The sequence below is a fragment of the Buteo buteo genome, chromosome 13 (assembly GCF_964188355.1).
Source record: "Buteo buteo chromosome 13, bButBut1.hap1.1, whole genome shotgun sequence".
Lineage (NCBI taxonomy): Eukaryota > Metazoa > Chordata > Aves > Accipitriformes > Accipitridae > Buteo > Buteo buteo.
In genome coordinates, this window is record NC_134183.1 from 37273420 (window position 1) to 37291282 (window position 17863).

Genomic DNA, 17863 nt, shown 5'->3' on the forward strand with positions numbered 1-17863 from the left:
GAGTGACCACTCTGGGAGCATCCTGGCTGGCCAGAGGCAATGTGGCTTCTCCTTCCATAGAGGTAAGGCTTCCCTCAGCTTTGCCTCACCGCTTTTCCAGTTATTTAAGAGTCCTGACCATTCAGTCCTTGCTCTTGATGGTCCATGGCATGCAAACCTGTTTGGGAGTTAGCAGGCTGATGTTTTTCTTAGAAATAGAATCCAGGTAACCTTTCTCTGGCTTACTGGGGCAAATCCTCCTCTGCCTTGGGCTTCCACCCACCCTGGCCAGCCAACCTGAGCAATCTCGCAGGGTGTAATCGAAGTCAGAGGAACTAGCCCTTTGGCTCTAATTAGTTTTGCATGATTGTTGGGGGAAGAAATCCATTTTCATAAACAGAAAGGATTTATGCTGCTCCTTTTTGCCCCCCCTCGATTCCCAAAGCACTTTGCTCGGGGCTAGCAGGGAGTCGTTTTATGAATGGTTTAGATTGAGCAATGCATTATTAATAACAGCCAATCAAGCAAGCAGCATATTATATATCATTTCAGGAGATTCGCTTAATTCAGTGAAGTTATTTATTGCTCTTAAAAAAACCCAGAGAGACTCCAATTCTTCTGTATACCTCTGTCTTGGAGGGGGATTTTCATGGGGTGGCTGTGGGTGGAAGGGAGGTCCAAGCAGGGCTGTACCAGCCTGCGAGTGTGTAGAAGCTGCCTGTTGGAGGTGGAAGCTGGTGGGACCTTTTGGGGAGCCCTCACCCCGCTGGGGTACCCAAGCTGCAGCCCCTTTTTCCAGGGCTGGGGCTTGTTGGCTGCTGCTCTGCTCACCTCGCGGTGGCAAACCCTTTTCTAGCCAGATGAATGAGATTTATGGCAGCTCAGGGCACAGAAACAGCTAATCTGGCTGCCGCAGCCCATTGACTTCGCTATTGTTTTACAAGACTTTGATGAGGCCGGTGACAGCAGACAGATGGGGTCTGCTCTCCTCCGGCTGTGCCCCTTGTAGAGGCTGCTCCCCTGCACACAGCCCTGTATCAGACACCACAGAATCCCCAGGGTGAGGTGGCATTGCCTGAATTTGGTGACAAGCCCTGTGTGCCTCTGTGTGGTCGTGGGGGCTCCTTTGGGATTGCTCCCTATAAACTGCTGTACAGTGCTGGATCTGTCCTCGTTCTTCCCTTCCCTGGGAGAAGGCAGCCCCCTTGCCCACCCCCGTCTTGCTGGCCAAGACCCAGCTCCAATACTTCAAGCTGTGTCTGGGCCGCTGCTTGTTCTTGGGGGGCTCCCAGAAGATTCGGGGGGGTTACGCTTCCTCCCTGTCGCCCCCCGATTTTCCAAGCCTGACAGCTCCCACCACACCCTCTCGGAGAGGAGACCTTCACCACATCCCATTCCTGCCCATCTTCACCCACCTCCGGCCACCCAGAGGACCCCTACATCCCCCCAGCCCTCTCCCTCTGTGCTCAATGGAGCAGACCAGACGCCCCGGTGACGGCCGCAGTACCTCCCAGGTACAAGGAGTGACCACCGGTGTGCTCTAGGGATGCGGGTGAGTGCGCACAAGCAGGGGAGCCAGCCCTTACCCTCCCGGCCGTGTGCGGTTGTACAAAGAGGACACCTGGTGGTGTGTGTCCCTCACTGCCTTGTCACACGCAGCCCCGGCTGGGGACACCTCTGGCAACCTCCAGCCTGTCACCGGGGGGGGTGTGTGTGTCAGGCTGCGAGGGTTTGAGGAGAGGGGGGCAAGGTACCAGGTGCTGCTCGGGCAGGGCGAACAGGGCTCCGAGTATCTCGCCTCCCACCTGGTTGGGAAAAGTAGGGGTGGAGACGCCCCAATAAATTACGCTGTGTAATTTATTTAATGAAGATATTAATGCCATTGGGTGGTTTCTTCCCCCTAGAGCTGACCCAGGGTCCTGAACCTTTTAAACCCCATGCTAGGAGCAGAGAGGGTCCGCGAGTCCCGTTTGATGCCACCGTGGGCATCCCTGGCACGGTTAACCTGAGACCTGGCCAACTCGACTCACCCCACGGTCGTGCTCACGCCTCTTCCAGCTCCCAGAGGATGAGGCTGCGCCGGGCCAGGATCTTGGCCGCCCTCCTGGTGAGCAGTTTCTCCTGTACCAGGGGCCGCAGGATCGTGTAGCTCTGCAGGTTGCAGTGGGTGAGCATCATCCCCGCATCAGCACAGTCAGGGAGCTCCAGGGCTCCCCAAAGCTCCTGCAAGGCCTTGGCCGTGGCCAGCGCGCTGCCCTCGTTGAGCTGCTGCTGGAGGTGCCTTCTCAGCAGGTTCTTCAGCTTGTAAGAAGGGGCCTTGGGCAGCTTTTCTTTGATCAAGGACAACATATCCACGTAACCGCCCACAATGCGGCAGAAGTCCACTTTCCTGCCCGTGGCATCCAGGGCTTTAAAGAGAGCGGGCAGCTCCAGTGCCCAGAAGTTATAGACGATGAGGATGGGCCTGGGGAGCGGGGAGAGGTACCAGAGGAGGTGCTGCATCCCCACCTCGATGGGGACGCCCTGGGAGAGCAGCGCCAGCACCGACTCGGGTGTCTGAATCAGCGTCTTGAAGGTGTGCTCTCTGTTTACTGCTGCCACCTCTGTGATGAGCTGGGCTGCGGAGGGGAAAGGACAGGACTGGAGTAAGTACTTGGGGTGCCCCTCTCTGCCCCCCCAGCCTCCCTATGCCCGGGAAAGGCAATGCTCACTTTTCTGGTCAACCTTCAAGCTGAGGAACACCAAGGTGCTCAGCTCCAACCTGTCGTCCCAGGGGCTCGTGGGGCCAGTGCTGAGGTGGGGTGAGGTGCCGCTCCCGGACCACGTGGGGCTGGAGGGCTCCTTGCTGTCCTTGGGCTTGCTGGAAGCCTGCAAGAGATTGGAGAAGGGGGCAAGTCCCGTCTGCCTGCTTGGACCTGGCTGGGAAGGCATGAGGAGCACCCTTGGGTCCACAGTTGGCCATGGGCAAGGACCTGGTCGTGTGCAATGCCATGAAACCCCCAGAGTCTGATGTCCTGGCACTGCTAGGGGTGGGTTGGGTGTGTGTTGTGTCTCAGGAGCGGGCTGGCCATGAGGAGCTCTGTTAAGAGCCCAAAACCAGGGTCTGGGCCAAGTGAGCAAGAGCAGAGCCCTGAATGCAGCTCGTCCTAAGCAGGAGGTGGGATCCAGGCCAGAGGACACAACACGCAGGTCTGGGGTCTTGCTGTCCCTTTCTGCGCGTCTCGTGGATGCAGCGCATGCAGGGACATAAATGTAGCTGAGCAACCTCACCGTGTGAGATACCACTAGACTTAAAGATCTGGTTGGTGTCTAGAGGAAAAGGGGACTGAGTTGGGCCAGGAGGAGGTTCGGTGCCTCTCCAGGCTCAACAGAACCAAAAGCTACAGAGGTGCTTCCCAACAGGGTGTAAAAGCAGCCACACCAACCATCCCCTGCCCAGCCTCAGCAGGGATGAACACCCATAGCCAGTATCTCCCTATGGGAAGAGTAGGACAGCGATACATTCAAGAAGCTCCAACCTTGGTTTCCCTCCCTCTTTCCCCCAGGGACAATCCTGCACCGCCGGCCTGGGCACCCTGCAGCGACGGGGCATCCATCTCCCTCTGCACCACCCCTCTGCATCTTCACCTGCAGCCCAGGAGTGGTGGAAATGCGGCTGGACCAATGTCTGCAGGCATGTGAGCAAAACCAAGCGCTCCCCAGCTCAGGGGACGTGGGATTGCTTAAATGCCAGGTTAAAATTAAGTGTCTGAAGGGCGTATGGGGTTCCTCTGTCTGGGAAGGGACAGGAGAAGGATGGTACTGGTGGTGGCAGTGCCCCATGTCCCCCTTGCCGGGCTGTGCCTGGAATGACCCAGCTGGCCTGAAGGGAGTTAGATGAACCAAACTCGGTGACAAAATGTAATCGCAGATGCTCTTGTTACCCAAACCAGCAACGAGCAAATTGAATTTCTATGCAAAAAAGGTTTTATTGAAGGGTTAAGCAGAAAGGGAAAATGTGCAGGGTTTGGGGGGAGGAAAATCACCCATGCAGAGACACGGGCTCGTAGCACCGCAGTGGCTGTGGGTGATGGATCCGGGCAGAGCTGGGCTCTGGCGATGCTCTTGCAGCTTCAGCTGTCATGCAGAGCATGACAGTCTCCAGGTCACCCCACAAAGGTTCCTTCCCGGCCCCAAGATCTCCTTTTAGATGTCTGAGCTTCTAGGCAGGTCCTCAGCCCTTGCCCTCCACCCCCTGAAAGCTGCAGCTTCCCTGGGATGCTTCCTGCTGCCTCATCCCATTGCTCAGCCTTTTTTCTCACTTAGCTGCTATTCCCCCCACCACTTTTCCAGGCTTTAAGCCAATTTTTCCCAGCTTTCAAGGTTGCACTTGTCTAGTGCCCAGCACCAGACCATTACCGAGATGTTTATACCCCTGGGAACCTCCCTTTTTTCAGCCTGTGCCTTTGCTACACCCTTAAATCCACATCGTACCAAAGGACACCTGAGTCACACAGGGATTTCTCACAGCAAGTAGCTAACAGCCCCAAAAGCAGCAGCCTTGGGATTTTTTGGCACTAGCAGGGAGTGGGGACAGGGTTTTAGCCCCACAACTCTTCTTCCCTTCCCCCCCCCCCCCCCCTTTTAGAGATGAAGCAGGAGAGCAAGGAAAAACAGCAAAGCGAAAAATAAAAGAAGCCAGCAGTGGGCTGGGATTTAATCTGGGAACAGCTTTATTGAAGAGTAAGAAGAGCTTCTGCATTAGTTTATACAAAAAAAAAAAAATAATAATGGGGCTGTTAACCCCTCATTAAGCCAGTGTTGGAAAATCCCCCCCTGCCCCCAAATCAGCCATGCTCACCTCCATTTCCAAAGGGATCCCCTGCTCATGATGGTGATGGGGCATCTCAGCAGGGATCCCATGCTCTTGGTTCATCTAACCACCTCAGCCAGGGCTGTTTGGTTGCAGCTCACCAACATCGGTGCTGTGAAATGCCACCGTGGGGAGCTTGGAAATGTCACTTTGGGGATGCTCAGATGGTCCCTACCTGCTCTGGTGGCTCCCGGGAGCTTTTCAGCCTGTGTAGACGCAGGACTGATGAACTTTGCGAGCAGCAATGCGACATTCAACTCGCAAACTTGATTTTTATATGAAAATTGATTTTTTTTTTTTAAGCTGAGAACAACCTTTCCAGTGAGGTGGAAAGGAAGAGGCCATAAGGACCAACTCAAAAGGGTTGTCTTGGAGGACGGGTGGTATGGAATCCCACCTCAGAGCTGATTTGCTTGATTTAGGTGGGGTTTGCTGCCTGCAGGAGAGGACCCTGGCTGCTCTAGAATACCAGGAGATACCAGCAAAGGTCTTAGCCCATGGGGACTAGATTTGGGATAGCCCAGATACCCTGCCACCTGGGAGCAACCAAAGGGGAAGAGAAAGACGCAAGCAAGTTTCTGGCTGATGGTGGGAAGGGAGAAGGCTCAAGTCTGAGCGAGGCTGGAGGAAAGGGAAAGGCACCCCAGAGACGAAGGGGTTCAGCTGCCTCTTCTGCCTGCAGCGTGGCTCAGCAAGGAGTGAAGTCTGCCGTTACACTCACCACCGTGTCTTCTGAGCTGTCCTCTGAGCTGGAGATGATGATGCTGGTGTCTTCTGCGGAAGGAACAGGAGGACACTCAAGCTTCAAGACTGTGATTTCGGATCACACCGGTTTTCCCATGGGAGGACTGATCTTATCTCCCGATTTTTGCAGCAAAGGACAAATGCTTCTGCCAAGACCATGAACCACCCAGCCCTTGGGTGCTCTTGGATCCACCCCAAGGTGGGGGCAACCTCTCCACTGCTGGTTCACCCCATGTACCAGCCTCTCCAGAAGATGCATTTCATCCTCCCACCTGTTTGCAGGGCTGAGCCCTGGGCCCCTCGCTGAGAGATGCTGCAGCAGGGCTGGGTGAGTTTGGGGAAGAAAATGTGTTTTGCTAAAAATTGTAGTATTTTTTTTTACTCCAGGAAAATCCAGAGCTCCTGGAGCAGAAGGCAGAGGAGTCTCTGCACACTTACCCTGCTGCTACGCTCTTCCCTAGGCCTGGTTTTTGGCTACCTTGGAGGCAGGACATGGAGCTGGATGGAGCATCCGTGTCCACCCCTGAGCATTGCTCTCCTATTTACCCCCTGGGAACCAGCTACCACCCTCTGCTACTCTGACCCAGGGGAGGTTGGGCAAGTGTCTGAGTGCATGGGGGTGCACAGAGCCCAGGAAAGATGGGAGACCCCCATAAGAGGAGGGAAGAGATGGGGTAATGAGGAGGGCCATGCCCCCGGTCCCCACCTGCATCATCAATGTGGCTGCTGGTGGCAGGGATGCTGCTGCAGTTCTGGCTTGGTGTGGAGGCTCTGGGTCCCATTCTGCCATCCCACTGGTTTGAACTGGGATTGATGGGGACCGGCATGTTGTCATACTCCAGCTTCAGTACCTTGGGTGAGATCTGGCTGCCTGTTTCCACGCAGTGCGACCTCCGCTTGGGCCACGTGCTGATGGAGACAGCCTGGAGAAAGGAGAGCACAGGGGATGTAAGGTGCTGGGGTGGCATCTCCTGGTCCCCAAAGGCTCCTGCCTGTCCGGGGAGGTTCTTACCGGGCTCATCTGCATCTCCTCAAGGTTGATGGTGAAGGTGGGCAAGATGGTCTGGCTCTTGGGCTGGACCGGCTCCCCTTGCTGTGGAGAGAGCACAGAGCAGCATTAGGGTGAACCTCAAGACCACCAACCCCTCTGCAGGGCTGGGCTGGCCTTGAGGGGGGGGCAGAAACATCCTCAGCAGGGGGGAAACTGAGGCACAGCCCGGACCTCCGGCTTGGCTCAAGGCTTGTGCCTGAGTTGCAGGTGTTTGGCAGTGCTACAGCTGGGAGAGGCTACGGTTTTCCCTGCTGAAAATGAGGGATGAAGCAGCAGGAGCAGAATAGTGGGATGCGGTAGGAGCATGCCTGTGTGTAGATGGCTACCAAGCAGGTTCTTCTCTGTCCAGGGAGAAACACCCCTGGGGGTTTGTTGTTGAGGAAGGAATGGGAGCGATGGGCTGGGGAGGGGAAGGTAGACCCTTGGGAAAGGCTTGCAAAGGTCAGAGGAAGGGGGATCCATGGTAGCGCACCGGGATGAAACATGGACATCTCACCAGGTTTTTCTCCAGGGCCACATCAACCATGGGGGCAGCTTGGGAATTAGTACCTGCAAGGGAGAGAGCAGGGATGCGATCTCAAGTCAGAGCCTCTGGAGCTCCCACCCGGCCCTGGCAGCAGCTGAGCTGGGAAAAACCTACTCGGCAGCTGCAGCAAGGAAGGGGCAGCTCTGATCTCCTTTCCCTTTCCCAGGCCTTCAGTTTGGGATGGCCCAAGGGGTTTAGGAGCCTCTGGGGACCCAGAAATCGGCATCACCAGAGCCTGTCAGATTGGTAGGAGACCAAAAAGGGGCTCTGGCCATATAATGAAAGGAGCGAATCTTGGCCCCAGTGGAAACAAGCACTCTACGAGAGTGAATCTGGGCTCCTTTTGCTGCAGGGAGGTGGCTCTGAACCCTGCAGGACCCAGTGCTGGGTGATGGCTTTCTGAGCTGGCCCAAGTCCCTGCTGCCTGCGGGGTGGCTGGATCCATCCCCACAGTGAGTCCTCACCTGGGTGCCCCATGACACGCTCCACCAGCGCCTGCAGCCTGGCTCTGCACTTGGCCAAGTCCCCAGACTGCGCTCGGTCCCCGGCCGCCGGCGGCTGCAGCCGCTGCAGCTCGTCCAGCGAGTCCTTGATGAAGGGCTGCATGTCCATCACCTCCTGCTCCGTGGCGTAGAGCCTCATCTTCTCCACCAGCCGCTCGCCCGCCTCCATCCGCCGCAGCACCCCTTCCACGTGCTGCAGCTCCCTCGCCAGCTCCCGCCGGCCCTGCTCCTGCCACGCTTCCACCAGCCCCAGCAGCTCCTCTTCCTCCTGCCGGATCAGCCGCACCAGCTGCTCCACGCGCTGCCCGATCAGCTCCCGCATCTCCCGCTGCGCCTCCTCCAGCCGGGCGGCCTCATCCTGCAGCGCCGCGTAGGTGGCCTCGAAGCCGCTTCTCTTCTGCTTCAGCTCCTGGTTCATGGTGCCCAGCTCCTCCTGCCTGCACTGGGTCTCGCTGCGGATGTCGCAGAACGGGGCGTGCTGGCTGTCCAGCAGCGCGCACGAGCAGCACAGCGCCTTCTCGCACCTCTTGCAGTAGATGCTAGGGAAAAAAAAAACAACCCAGGAGCATCATTCAAAGCTGGTAGGTGAGCAGTGGGGAGAAAAGCATTTCTACCGTGCTGGGTATGATTCCCCCTCCCTGAGGGACAGCTGAGGAGCTTAATGAGAGGGGAAACTGAGGCACGGGGCGGGAAAGGGCTTTGCCTCACATCACTGGCTGCAGATGTGGGCGCAAAGCTGGGTGTTCAACCCACCTTTGCTCCCCTCCCTTCTCCCGAGGACCTGCCAGGCCCATATCGCACCCTGCTCCTGCCTGGGGTCTCACTGGGGTTGCAGCAGTCCCTCTCCAAAGGCAGGTGACGAAATCCCCTCGGCTCTGCTCTCTCGGCAGAGCTGGTCCCAGAGCAGCAGCCCCAAAGCCCTTGGCGCAGGATGGGATCTGGGGACAAGGCACTGCTCTCACCTGGAGATGTGGCCCTGGTCGGCGTGACCAGGACGGGAGCAGAAGAGGTTGCAGGACTTTCTGGTGTCTTCCAGAAACTGATGGGCTGACTCGGCACGAAGCTCCTCCACCTTCCTGGCTTCGTGGCTCCTCTTCTTGAAGAACCACTGGTGGTCCTCAAAGCACTTGGCGCAGAGGAACTCCTCGCACTCGGAGCACCACACCGTTGCCGATTCCCCCCGGCACCGGCTGCAATTTGGACCATCGCTGTCTCTGATCTTCTTGTAGATGCTGAGCTTGGCCTGCAGGTTGGTGAAGAGCAGGTTGTCCATGTCGGGGATGCCGCTGGCCTGCGGGATGGCCGTCCGGCACACGGGGCACTGCCTGATGGGCTTGTTCTCGCTCAGGCAATCGAGGCACAAGGTGTGGAGGCAGGTGAGGAGCTTGAGGTTGGGCGATTCCTGCCGGCAGCCCTCGCAAAGGACGAACTGGAAGTCATCTTCCATCGCGGGAGGGTGGGACGGAGGGGAGCACAAGGGTGTACCTGGCTGGGGTCCCGTCTCCTTGGGGGCGGTGGCACTGTCTCCATCTAGGTGGGATGTGGGGGAAAGACCCCGTTGGAGCGCGTAAGATGGAAGGGGACGGGAGGCTCAATCCCACCCGTGGGGTCATGCAGGCCACCCGTGGGGTCATGCAGGCCACCTGTGGGCAGCCCACCTTACCCGCCCTGCTGCAGGGAAGGGATCAGGGAGCCGCAAGGAGGGTAGAGCGGCTCCTCTCCATCCCTCCTGCTGAGGGCGAGTGGGTGGCAGCACCCAGGCAAGGCAAAGGGTGCTCTTCCAGCGAGATTCTCTGCTGGCTGCAAAGGGTTGTGCTCCCTCCTGCCCTCCGTGTGGGACCCTTGGAGGCTCTCCTCCCCCCTTCCCCACCTCACGTCCTTCGGGGAATTTTGGATTTACAAAGCTGGGAGGGAGGAAGGGACGCGAAGGCTACAAAGCGATTTTTCTTTCGCTTTGTGGCCACCGCCTCTTCCTGCCCTGCGAGCGGGGAGGGAAGGGGGAAGGCCCCGGCGACGGTGTGTCGTGTCCCCCCCCCCCCCGATTCCAGCAAAACCTCCCGGACACCTGGCACCAGCCCTGTCCCCAAAGCTGTCCCCATCCCTTGCCCCCCCCCGCCCCCCGGCCTCCCCCAGCCCGGCAGCGCAGACAGGAGCCCCCCCCAAAAAAAGCAGGGTCCTCCTTACCACGTCCCCCCCCCCCCGACCCCGTTCCGTCTCCCCCTCCAGAAAAGCGGGGGGACCCCCCCCGTTACCTGCTGGAGGGCCGGACGGCCGGGGGGCAACGGGGCTGTCGGGCATGTGGACAACGGCGGCCAGCAGCGTTCACCGGGGACTTTCGTTTCGTTTTCCCAGCCTGCCGGGGGGGGGAAGAAGAGGAGGAGCTGGAGGGAAGAAGGCGGGGAAGGCAGAGGGTTTCCCCGGGTGGGAGAGGTTCCACGCTCCCCGCCGGGCAGAGCCCTCCGCCCTGCCTGCTCCTGCCTTCCCTTCGCCTTGGGGTGTCGGTGGAAACTTGGGGGGGTGTTGGGGGGGATGCTGGTACCGGGGTGGGGATGCAGGCACCCAGGGGATGTTGGCAGCAGGGTGGGGATGCTTGCACCGGAGTGGAGATTTTGGTACTGGGGGGGATGTGGGCACCGGGGTGGGGATGCAGGCACCGGGGGGATGCTGGTACCGAGGGGATGTTGGTAGCGGGGCGATGCTGGTACTGGGGCGGGGATGCAGGCACGGGGGGGATGTTGGTATAAGGAGGGGGTGCCGGCACCGGGCTGGGGTCGGTGTCATGGCTTAACCTCAGCCAGCAACTGAGCATCATGCAGCTGCTTATTCACTCCTGCCCAGTGGGATGGGGAGGAGAATCGCAAATAAGTCAAACTCATGGCCTAAGAACAGTTTAATAACTAAAACAAGAAATATAATAATAATCGTAACAACAATAATAATCATCATTGTAAGGAAAAGGACAATAAAAAAAAGTGAAATATAACCCAAGAAAGACAAGTGATACACAATGCAATTGCTCACCACCCACTGACCAATGCTCAGCCTGTACCCGAGCAGCAATCTCCCCCTCCCGACCAATTCCCCCCAGTTTACATACTGGGCATGACATCCCATAGTATAAAATATTCCTTTGGCCACTTTGGGTCAGCTGCCCTGGCTGTGTTCCCTCCCAACTCCTTGTGCCCCTCCAGCCTTCTTGCTGGCTGTCCATGAGAAGCTGAAAAATCCTTGACTTACTCTAAACACTGCTTAGCAACAACTGAAAACATCAGGGTGTCATCGACATTCTTCTCCTACTGAATCCAAACCACAATGTTATACCAGCTACCGGGAAGAAAATTAACTCTACCCCAGCCAAAACCAGGACAGATGGCAAAGCTCTGCTTTAGCTGCTAGGCGGGATCCCTGAGCTGTGTTGGGGCGCCTGTCTAGGTGCCGGCTCAGCTGCTGGGGCTGTTGCTGTGTCTGGGGCAGCATCTCAGGCCCCCGCTTCAGCCAAGGGGGGCTTTAAACCTGGCCTATTGTCAATCCCCCCCCGCCATCCTCAGCAGTGCTGCTTTTTGGCCTCCGCTATCCTTTGCAGACCGGCGAGATGGAGGCGGGGGGGGGGAGTTGGCATGGTGCAAGGCCACGCCGGAGCGGGAATCGCTGGGAAAAATACCTCTCACGCTTCCCTGTGGGGCTGGGGTACCCTCCGGAGCCACCCAAGGTGAACGTGAGATGGAGGACCTTGTCCTTCCCATGGCCGGCCAAAGCAATTCCTGGGTAAGGGCCTCTCCGGAAAAACTCACCGAGCCGTGAGCCATGAATCGTTTCGTCCCTGTGCCGTCAGCAGCCACATGACGGGTGAACCAGGAAGCGCCGGCGGCTCCCTCCTTCCCCGCCGCAGCATCCTCGCCACGGCCTCCTCCGCTCCTGCTGCCACGGGGCTGGTGGCCGGGGACACCCCAGGGTTATCTCCCAGCTCCAAGGGGATGGCAAGGCTGCGGGCGGCCGCGGGGCCGTAGCTTTCATCTCCTGGCCTAGCTCCTGCCCGAAGGGTCGCCGGGAGGATGTGAAGCCCCCAGCCTGGGTGAGACCCCAGCAAGGAAGCCCCCCCTGAAGGATTTGATTTCTTCTAGCGAGCATCCTCTGTGATAACAGCAGGGCTTGTCAGCTCTTCTCCGGCATCTCTCCAGTTGCACGTCAGGGTGGGCAGGGACACAGGATCGGGTCGGGGAGAAGCAGAAGCCATGCTAGCCACAGAGGTGGCTGCGACGGCAGCGGGGAGCTGGCCCTAGCAGGCTCTGAGCGCTGGGAGCGGGGGCCCCGTGCAAGGCACCAGCACCATGTTCAGCCGGTCGGGATACCAGGCTCTTCCCTTGGGAGACTTTGACCGCTTCCAGCAGTCCAGTATTGGGCTCTACGGTGCCCAGAAGGGCAGCTTCTCCTTCGGATCCAAGCAAGACCCTCTGGGGCCGGCCGGGAATACCACAGGTGAGTCCTAACCTTAGAGGGCAATGGCTACCTTCCTCCCCATTGCTGCTTTTGCTGGAGGGTGTCACGCTGGCTGGGTGCCCCCCACACTGCCAGCTTCTCTGGGGTGCAGGGTGCGTGGGGGAAGAGGCTTGAATAGGGGTTCATGGGCAGGATAGGGGGGTTTGGAGCAGGTACATCCCCCTTTCGCCCCCTTGCAGACTCCTCACAGGGTTGGCTATCCTGGATCTGCCACGGCATTATCACCTCCTTGGTCTTCTTGCTGATGGTTGTCACCTTCCCCATCTCAGGATGGTTTGCCTTGAAGGTAAGGGAGGAAAGCAGGTGAGGAGTGGGATGGCAACTCCTCCTCCATGGGGGGGACCGTTTCTGGCTGCCCCTGGTCCCATTGCTCCTGGCACCACAGGACCCAGGGTTTTGCTTCTGCCCTGGTCTCAACTTTCCCGTTCCAGATTGTGCCCACCTATGAGCGAATGATCATCTTCCGCCTGGGCCGCATCCGGGCGCCACAGGGACCCGGCGTGGTCCTGCTGCTGCCCTTCATCGATCACTGGCAGCGAGTGGATCTGAGGACGAGGGCCTTCAATGTGCCCCCCTGCAAGGTGAGCTGCCTTGGGCCTCAGGGCAGGATAGAGAGACTTCTCTAAAATACCCAGAGCAGGTGGATTTTTGGGATGGTCTGACCCTTGGTGCCACGCATGGCCCAACTTTCAGTTCCTCCATCGTCACAGCGAGGCGATGAGGGGGGTTAGCTGTGCTGTGAAGCCAGAGTCCCCATCTCACCTGCCTGTAGCTGAAAAGCTCCTCTTGACTTTGCACACCTTGCTCAATGGGTGTTCCTGGCTGGAGACATCTCAAAACCATCAATCCCTATCCCTCCTAAATGTCTTTCAACAACAGCCCCATGCTGGAAACTGCCCTCGCCATTCAAACTAGCCCTAACTTAGTTATTCGGGTTGGTTTGGTTTCTAATAACCCTCTTAATAAAGAGATCTAGAGCTGGTTGACAGCTGGGAAAGAAGTGAACGCCTTTGCTCCCAGGCTCTACGCACAAGGGTTGGGCCGTGGGGCGGAGAGGGGGAGAGATCCTGACTCCCCTCTGCCCCAGCTGACCTCCAAGGATGGGGCAGTCATCTCCATGGGTGCTGACGTCCAGTTCCGGGTGTGGGACCCCGTGTTGTCCGTTATGATGGTGAAGGACCTCATCACGGCCACCCGGATGACGGCGCAGAACGCCATGACCAAGACCTTGGTGAAGAAGAGCCTCCGTGAGATCCAGGTGGAGAAGCTGAGGATTGGGGAGCAGCTGCTGGTGAGGACTTCCCCCAGCACTCCACAGAGCCACCCAAGCACCCCCGACCCCTTGGGCTCTTGGTATGGAAGTAACAGTAAGGGAAAGATGGAGCTGCTGAAAGTCCATCTGGCCACGGACCTGGCCAAGGAAAGGAGCTGGGAAAATGTGGTGATTAGTGGGGAGTAGATACCTTCGGCCTGTGGATCTCTGGAGCTTTGTGGCTTCTCTCTGAGGGCTTTGGCCATGCAGAAAAGCCCACATGTTGTTGGCAGGCTTAAATTTGACCTCCATATCTCCACCAGGAAAATGTCTGGAGGGGCCTGAAAACTGGAAAGGGCTTTTGGGGAGAGAAGCAGGACAGGGCAGTGGCAGAGGGGCGATAGGTAGTGCCTGCAGCTGACCTGGGCCAGGCCAAAATCTTGCGGGTTGCATGTCTACGAGGGATGATATAAATGGAGGCTGGGGGGATATACTGCTAACTCTGGGGTGCCTGGAGTAGTCTGGAGGCCAGAAATGCTTGCCTGGAGGAGCACACACCAGGACATGTTGCCCGGGGGGAGCAAAGAAAGGGCCCAGCCTGGGAGCGAACTGTAGAAAGGGGAACAAGACAGACCAGTCCTCCCTGTCCTGACCTCCTCCAAACTGGGAGAGCGACTGGGGGAGCAGGGTTGAACGTGAGACTGGACAGCTTGGAGGAGGTGGACAACTGAGCCCGGTCCAACACCCCACATCTAAAGCTGGTGGGCAGCAGAAGTATAAGCTCTGGGATGCCCACGGTTGGGGGTTCTATGGTGGGTGGTCTCCACGGCCATACCCATGGCAGCTCTGCCTAGGCTGCCAACACCTCTCCCTTTCTTCCTGGCTCTGCAGCTGGAGATAAATGACATGACCAAGTCCTGGGGCCTGGAGGTGGACCGGGTGGAGCTGAGCATGGAGGCTGTGCTGCAGCCACCCCGGGAAAACCTGGTTGGCCCTCTGGCCACCGTGCCACCCATGCCCGGGCTGGAGGGGCTGGATGGCACCATTCAGCAGCTGGCTGCTCATTTCTTCAACAACACCCTGGCTCTGGCAGGCAGCGGGACCGGCACGCCGGAGGCAGGTAACCAACCCAGGGCTACTGCTTCTCTGCTGGGGGATGTCTCTCCCGCCTGATGACCTTTGTGTCTGTCGGCTGTTTGACAGAGGAGTCAAAGTCTGGGAGATAGCAAGCTCCTATGAGCACAGCACAAATAGGCTGGTAGCGGGGGAGGAGAGTTGTGCACTTCGGACACAACTTCTTACAGCACATGGCACAACACAACGTTTCTAACAAGACATTAGAGATGGGACTGGGGAGGGCAGGAGCAGATCTGCAGGAGCCCAGGCTCAAGACCAACTCAGATCTCAGCATTTCCATCAGGCAAACCCAAGCCTGAGCTTGCCGAGAGAGTCACTTCTGAGGGCAACATGGATTTTTTTCCAGAAACCCTGCACCAATTTGTGCCCTGCTATTTCTTTCAGGGATAATTTTCCACCCCCTGGTAGCAGGGGAAGAGTAACCCGTGGCAGACAGAGGAGCAGGCAGATGGAACTGGCAAAACCAGTTGTCCTCTTCTTGCTTAGGTGGAAACTTGCTGGATAAGTGGGTTTCTTTGCTCTGGAGACCTTTTCTGGTGGGTCCGTGCAAACCAGCAAAGCTCACCACCCAAAGGTGTTTCCTCAACCCACTTCTGTCCCTTTGTCCCCAGCAGACAGCATGGAGACGGTGAACGAGGTGGAGCCTCCCACCGCTCCCCTCCTCACTGCTACCGGCAGCACCCAAAGGAAGCCCAGCATGGACGAGCTGCTCTCGGCAGTGGAGCCTGTCCTCTCCGAGGCCCTGGTCGCCCAGGTGGGAGCATCCTACCAGGTCAACATCGCCCTGCCCAGCGGCACCCGGAGCACCTACTTCATAGACCTCTCCTCAGGTCACCACTCTGGGGTGGTTGTGTCAGAGGCGGGAGGGTATTTTGTGCCTGTGCCCCCTTTGCATGCTGCGAACCCCACCGAGCTTGGTGGTAGGGGGTCCCAAACCAAGCCCATTTGGTAGCTCCGCGAAAGGCACCCCAGGGTCCATCAGCTGAGTGCTGCAGTTTGGCAACCGTGGCCTTGAGTCCATGCTCCCTGGAAGTCCAAAGTATGATTTGTTTTGGGTTAAAACCATGAATTTTCCTTCAGGAAGAGAGTATTTATAGAAAATTGGCAGCCAGGTCTCTTCCTGGCTGGCCAAGTGGGATGGCTCAGAGACCTCAGGGTTTGTTGGCTCTTGCGTGCCACCAGCCCAGGGGGGTAGTGGGTGGGAGGACATGCATGGGCAGCACCTTGGGCCACTGCCATGCTGGAAGATGTCCTTCCAGCACCCTCATCCATCCCCCCGTGGTTGCTGACAGTTTTCCTGGGGCCCATGGCAAAAGTAGCACAGGGTTTGGAGGTGGACCACTGTAACAGAACGTTTTCGGAGGAACGCAAGAGAAATTTATCTCCATAAGGAGTAAGGGCTCCTGTCTCCAAAGTCCCCCTGCCAGGCCCTTGCCCATCATCTGGCCCAACTCAATCCTTATGAAGTGGTGGGGGGGAATGCTAGCAGGCAAGGCTGGGTCCTGAAGCCCACCGTTTCTCCTTATCTCACCCATCGTGTCCTACAGGCAGCGGGCGGGCTGGCCATGGCATGCCCGAGGGCAGCCCCGACGTCATTCTGGAGGTGGCAGAGAAAGACCTGCAGGACCTCTTCTTGGGTGACCTGCGCCCCTTGAGTGCCTACGTGAGCGGGAGGCTGCAGGTGAAAGGTGACCTGCACCTTGCCCTGAAGCTGGAGGAGCTCATCAAGGCGATGAAGCAACGTAGATAGAGCATGTGTGTGGGTGCGTGTCTGTGTGCATGTGTCTTTGTAGGTGTGCAAAGGTGGGGGGATGTACAGGGGGGCTGCACGGTGGGGACCTCGCCCCACTGCAGCTCCTGCCACCCTCCCCGTGGAGGCTGCAGGAGTTGGGTGAAGACCTGAGCATGGAAACTGAGGGTGAGCTCTGCTGCCTGTCCTTGTCCTTGGCTTTACCTCCCCTGCCCATCCTTTGCCTACAACGTTAGGGGATGGGAACCAGTTGGCACCCCAGCGTGTGCTAGTTTGCTTCCAGGTCCTTTGGCCAATATGCCACCAGGGTACAGACCGATGTCCTGGTGCCCCCACAATGGGCTGCATGGCCGGGCATCTCCGACTGGAAGGGGCAAGAGCTGAGCAGTTTGGATAGAGACACTGTGGCCAAGGACGGTAGTCATGCGGTGGGGTGGGCAGCCGAAGCGGGGCACGAGGGCTGGCTGGACCAGACTGGGATGCCACCAGCGGGCTGGAGTTGGGGTCCAGCGTGGCACTGCTAATGGGATACTGGCATTTATGGGGAAGGAGCAGAGGTGGCGATTTGGGGAATGACCTGCCTGGAGGTACCCGAGCCTTCCCGACACAGCGGTTTGTAATAAGTGATTGCGCTAATTTGTGCTTCAAAGTGTTTTTGCATGTGTGCTGTGAGGTCTGTCTGTGGGGGTGTGTGGACTGTATAGAGGCATATATAGATATTTATTTATTTTGTAAGCTTCCTTTCTATCAACTCTCAATGGACAATAAACCTGGTCTGCAGCCTTATGCTTGGGCAGCAGTGGGCTGTGAGTTCTGCAGGCAGATGGGGCGGCACCCCTCGGTGCCTCGGTTTCCCCAAGGGACCCCAGGGCACTGCGTAAAAAGGCCACGTGCTGACCAAGGCCTGGGAGCTGCTGCCGGTCAAGGAGACTGCGTGGTGTGACTCCAATACATTAAGTCCTGCGACGGCGAGGAAGAGTTGTCGGGATGCGGCACGGCCTCTCTGGGGATGCTCAGCTCCCCAACAGCACCCAGCACCCCAGGGGTTAAAATGTCTTGGAGCTCCAGGCAGCTTTACCAGCCCCCAGGATGTTTTTGCTGAACCAGTGTTTCCAAAATTAAAACATTTCACCGGTGCAATCTGGCCAAGCTACCTGGTAAATATCTTCTTCAAACCCTGGGGCTGGGCGGCACCAGCCTGGGCCAAGCTTTGGAGATCCTAAAGGCATCAAAAGCCCCGAGGGGAGGTGACAGCAGTGCCCCACCATGCCCTCTCCTTTTGGGGATGCCAGGCTAGGTGAACCCCCAAGCGCTCCTCCTGGGCGCCCTTTTGTGATGGTCCCCCTTTCCTGGTGGTCCCCCTTTCCTGGTGGTCCCCTTTTTCGTGGTGGTCCCCCTTTTTGTGGTGGTCCCCCTTTCGTGGTGGTCCCCCTTTTCGTGGTGGTACCCCTTTCGTGGTGGTCACCCTTTTCGTGGTGGTCCCCTTTTTCGTGGTGGTCCCCCTTTTCGTGGTGGTCCCCCTTTCGTGGTGGTCCCCCTTTTCGTGGCGGTCCCCCTTTTGTGGTGGTCACC

General features: G+C 58.0%; 2 protein-coding genes across 6 annotated transcripts; one reads left to right on the forward strand and one right to left on the reverse strand.

The window, feature by feature from the left end:
• Positions 1–559: 559 nt before the first annotated feature.
• LOC142039231 (protein PML-like) lies at positions 560–11486 on the reverse strand. 3 transcript variants are annotated; one of them, XM_075045683.1, is made up of 10 exons: positions 11447–11486; positions 9908–10008; positions 8618–9185; positions 7617–8194; positions 7123–7175; positions 6588–6668; positions 6282–6498; positions 5553–5605; positions 2691–2847; positions 560–2597 (listed from the first exon to the last, which is right to left on the reverse strand). In XM_075045683.1, exons 2-10 carry the CDS (start codon positions 9951–9953, stop codon positions 2023–2025), a joined length of 2328 nt encoding a protein of 775 aa, XP_074901784.1. In that variant the 5' UTR covers positions 9954–10008; positions 11447–11486; the 3' UTR covers positions 560–2022. The 3 variants fall into 3 exon arrangements, with proteins under 3 accessions (XP_074901784.1, XP_074901781.1, XP_074901782.1); XM_075045680.1 differs by having other exon boundaries at positions 7099–7175; XM_075045681.1 differs by lacking the exon at positions 11447–11486 and adding an exon at positions 11317–11410 and having other exon boundaries at positions 7099–7175.
• Positions 11487–11512: 26 nt separating this feature from the next.
• On the forward strand, positions 11513–17394 carry STOML1 (stomatin like 1). 3 transcript variants are annotated; one of them, XM_075045685.1, is made up of 7 exons: positions 11513–12131; positions 12332–12438; positions 12584–12733; positions 13240–13443; positions 14296–14524; positions 15153–15371; positions 16089–17394. In XM_075045685.1, exons 1-7 carry the CDS (start codon positions 11984–11986, stop codon positions 16289–16291), a joined length of 1260 nt encoding a protein of 419 aa, XP_074901786.1. In that variant the 5' UTR covers positions 11513–11983; the 3' UTR covers positions 16292–17394. The 3 variants fall into 3 exon arrangements, with proteins under 3 accessions (XP_074901786.1, XP_074901787.1, XP_074901788.1); XM_075045686.1 differs by having other exon boundaries at positions 15156–15371; XM_075045687.1 differs by lacking the exons at positions 11513–12131; positions 12332–12438 and having other exon boundaries at positions 12588–12733; positions 13173–13443.
• Positions 17395–17863: the final 469 nt, after the last annotated feature.

Excerpts from the sequence above, each read along its gene's own strand:
- LOC142039231 (XM_075045680.1), bottom strand. The coding sequence starts at position 9,953 with ATGCCCGACAGCCCCGTTGCCCCCCGGCCGTCCGGCCCTCCAGCAG. Across the intron at positions 7,176-7,616 it reads GCGTGTCATGGGGCACCCAG|GTACTAATTCCCAAGCTGCC; the intron begins GTGAGGACTCAC and ends TCTCCCTTGCAG. Across the intron at positions 2,848-5,552 it reads ACAGCTCAGAAGACACGGTG|GCTTCCAGCAAGCCCAAGGA; the intron begins GTGAGTGTAACG and ends AATCTCTTGCAG.
- STOML1 (XM_075045685.1), top strand. The coding sequence starts at position 11,984 with ATGTTCAGCCGGTCGGGATACCAGGCTCTTCCCTTGGGAGACTTTGAC. Across the intron at positions 12,439-12,583 it reads CAGGATGGTTTGCCTTGAAG|ATTGTGCCCACCTATGAGCG; the intron begins GTAAGGGAGGAA and ends TTCCCGTTCCAG. Across the intron at positions 15,372-16,088 it reads CTTCATAGACCTCTCCTCAG|GCAGCGGGCGGGCTGGCCAT; the intron begins GTCACCACTCTG and ends CGTGTCCTACAG.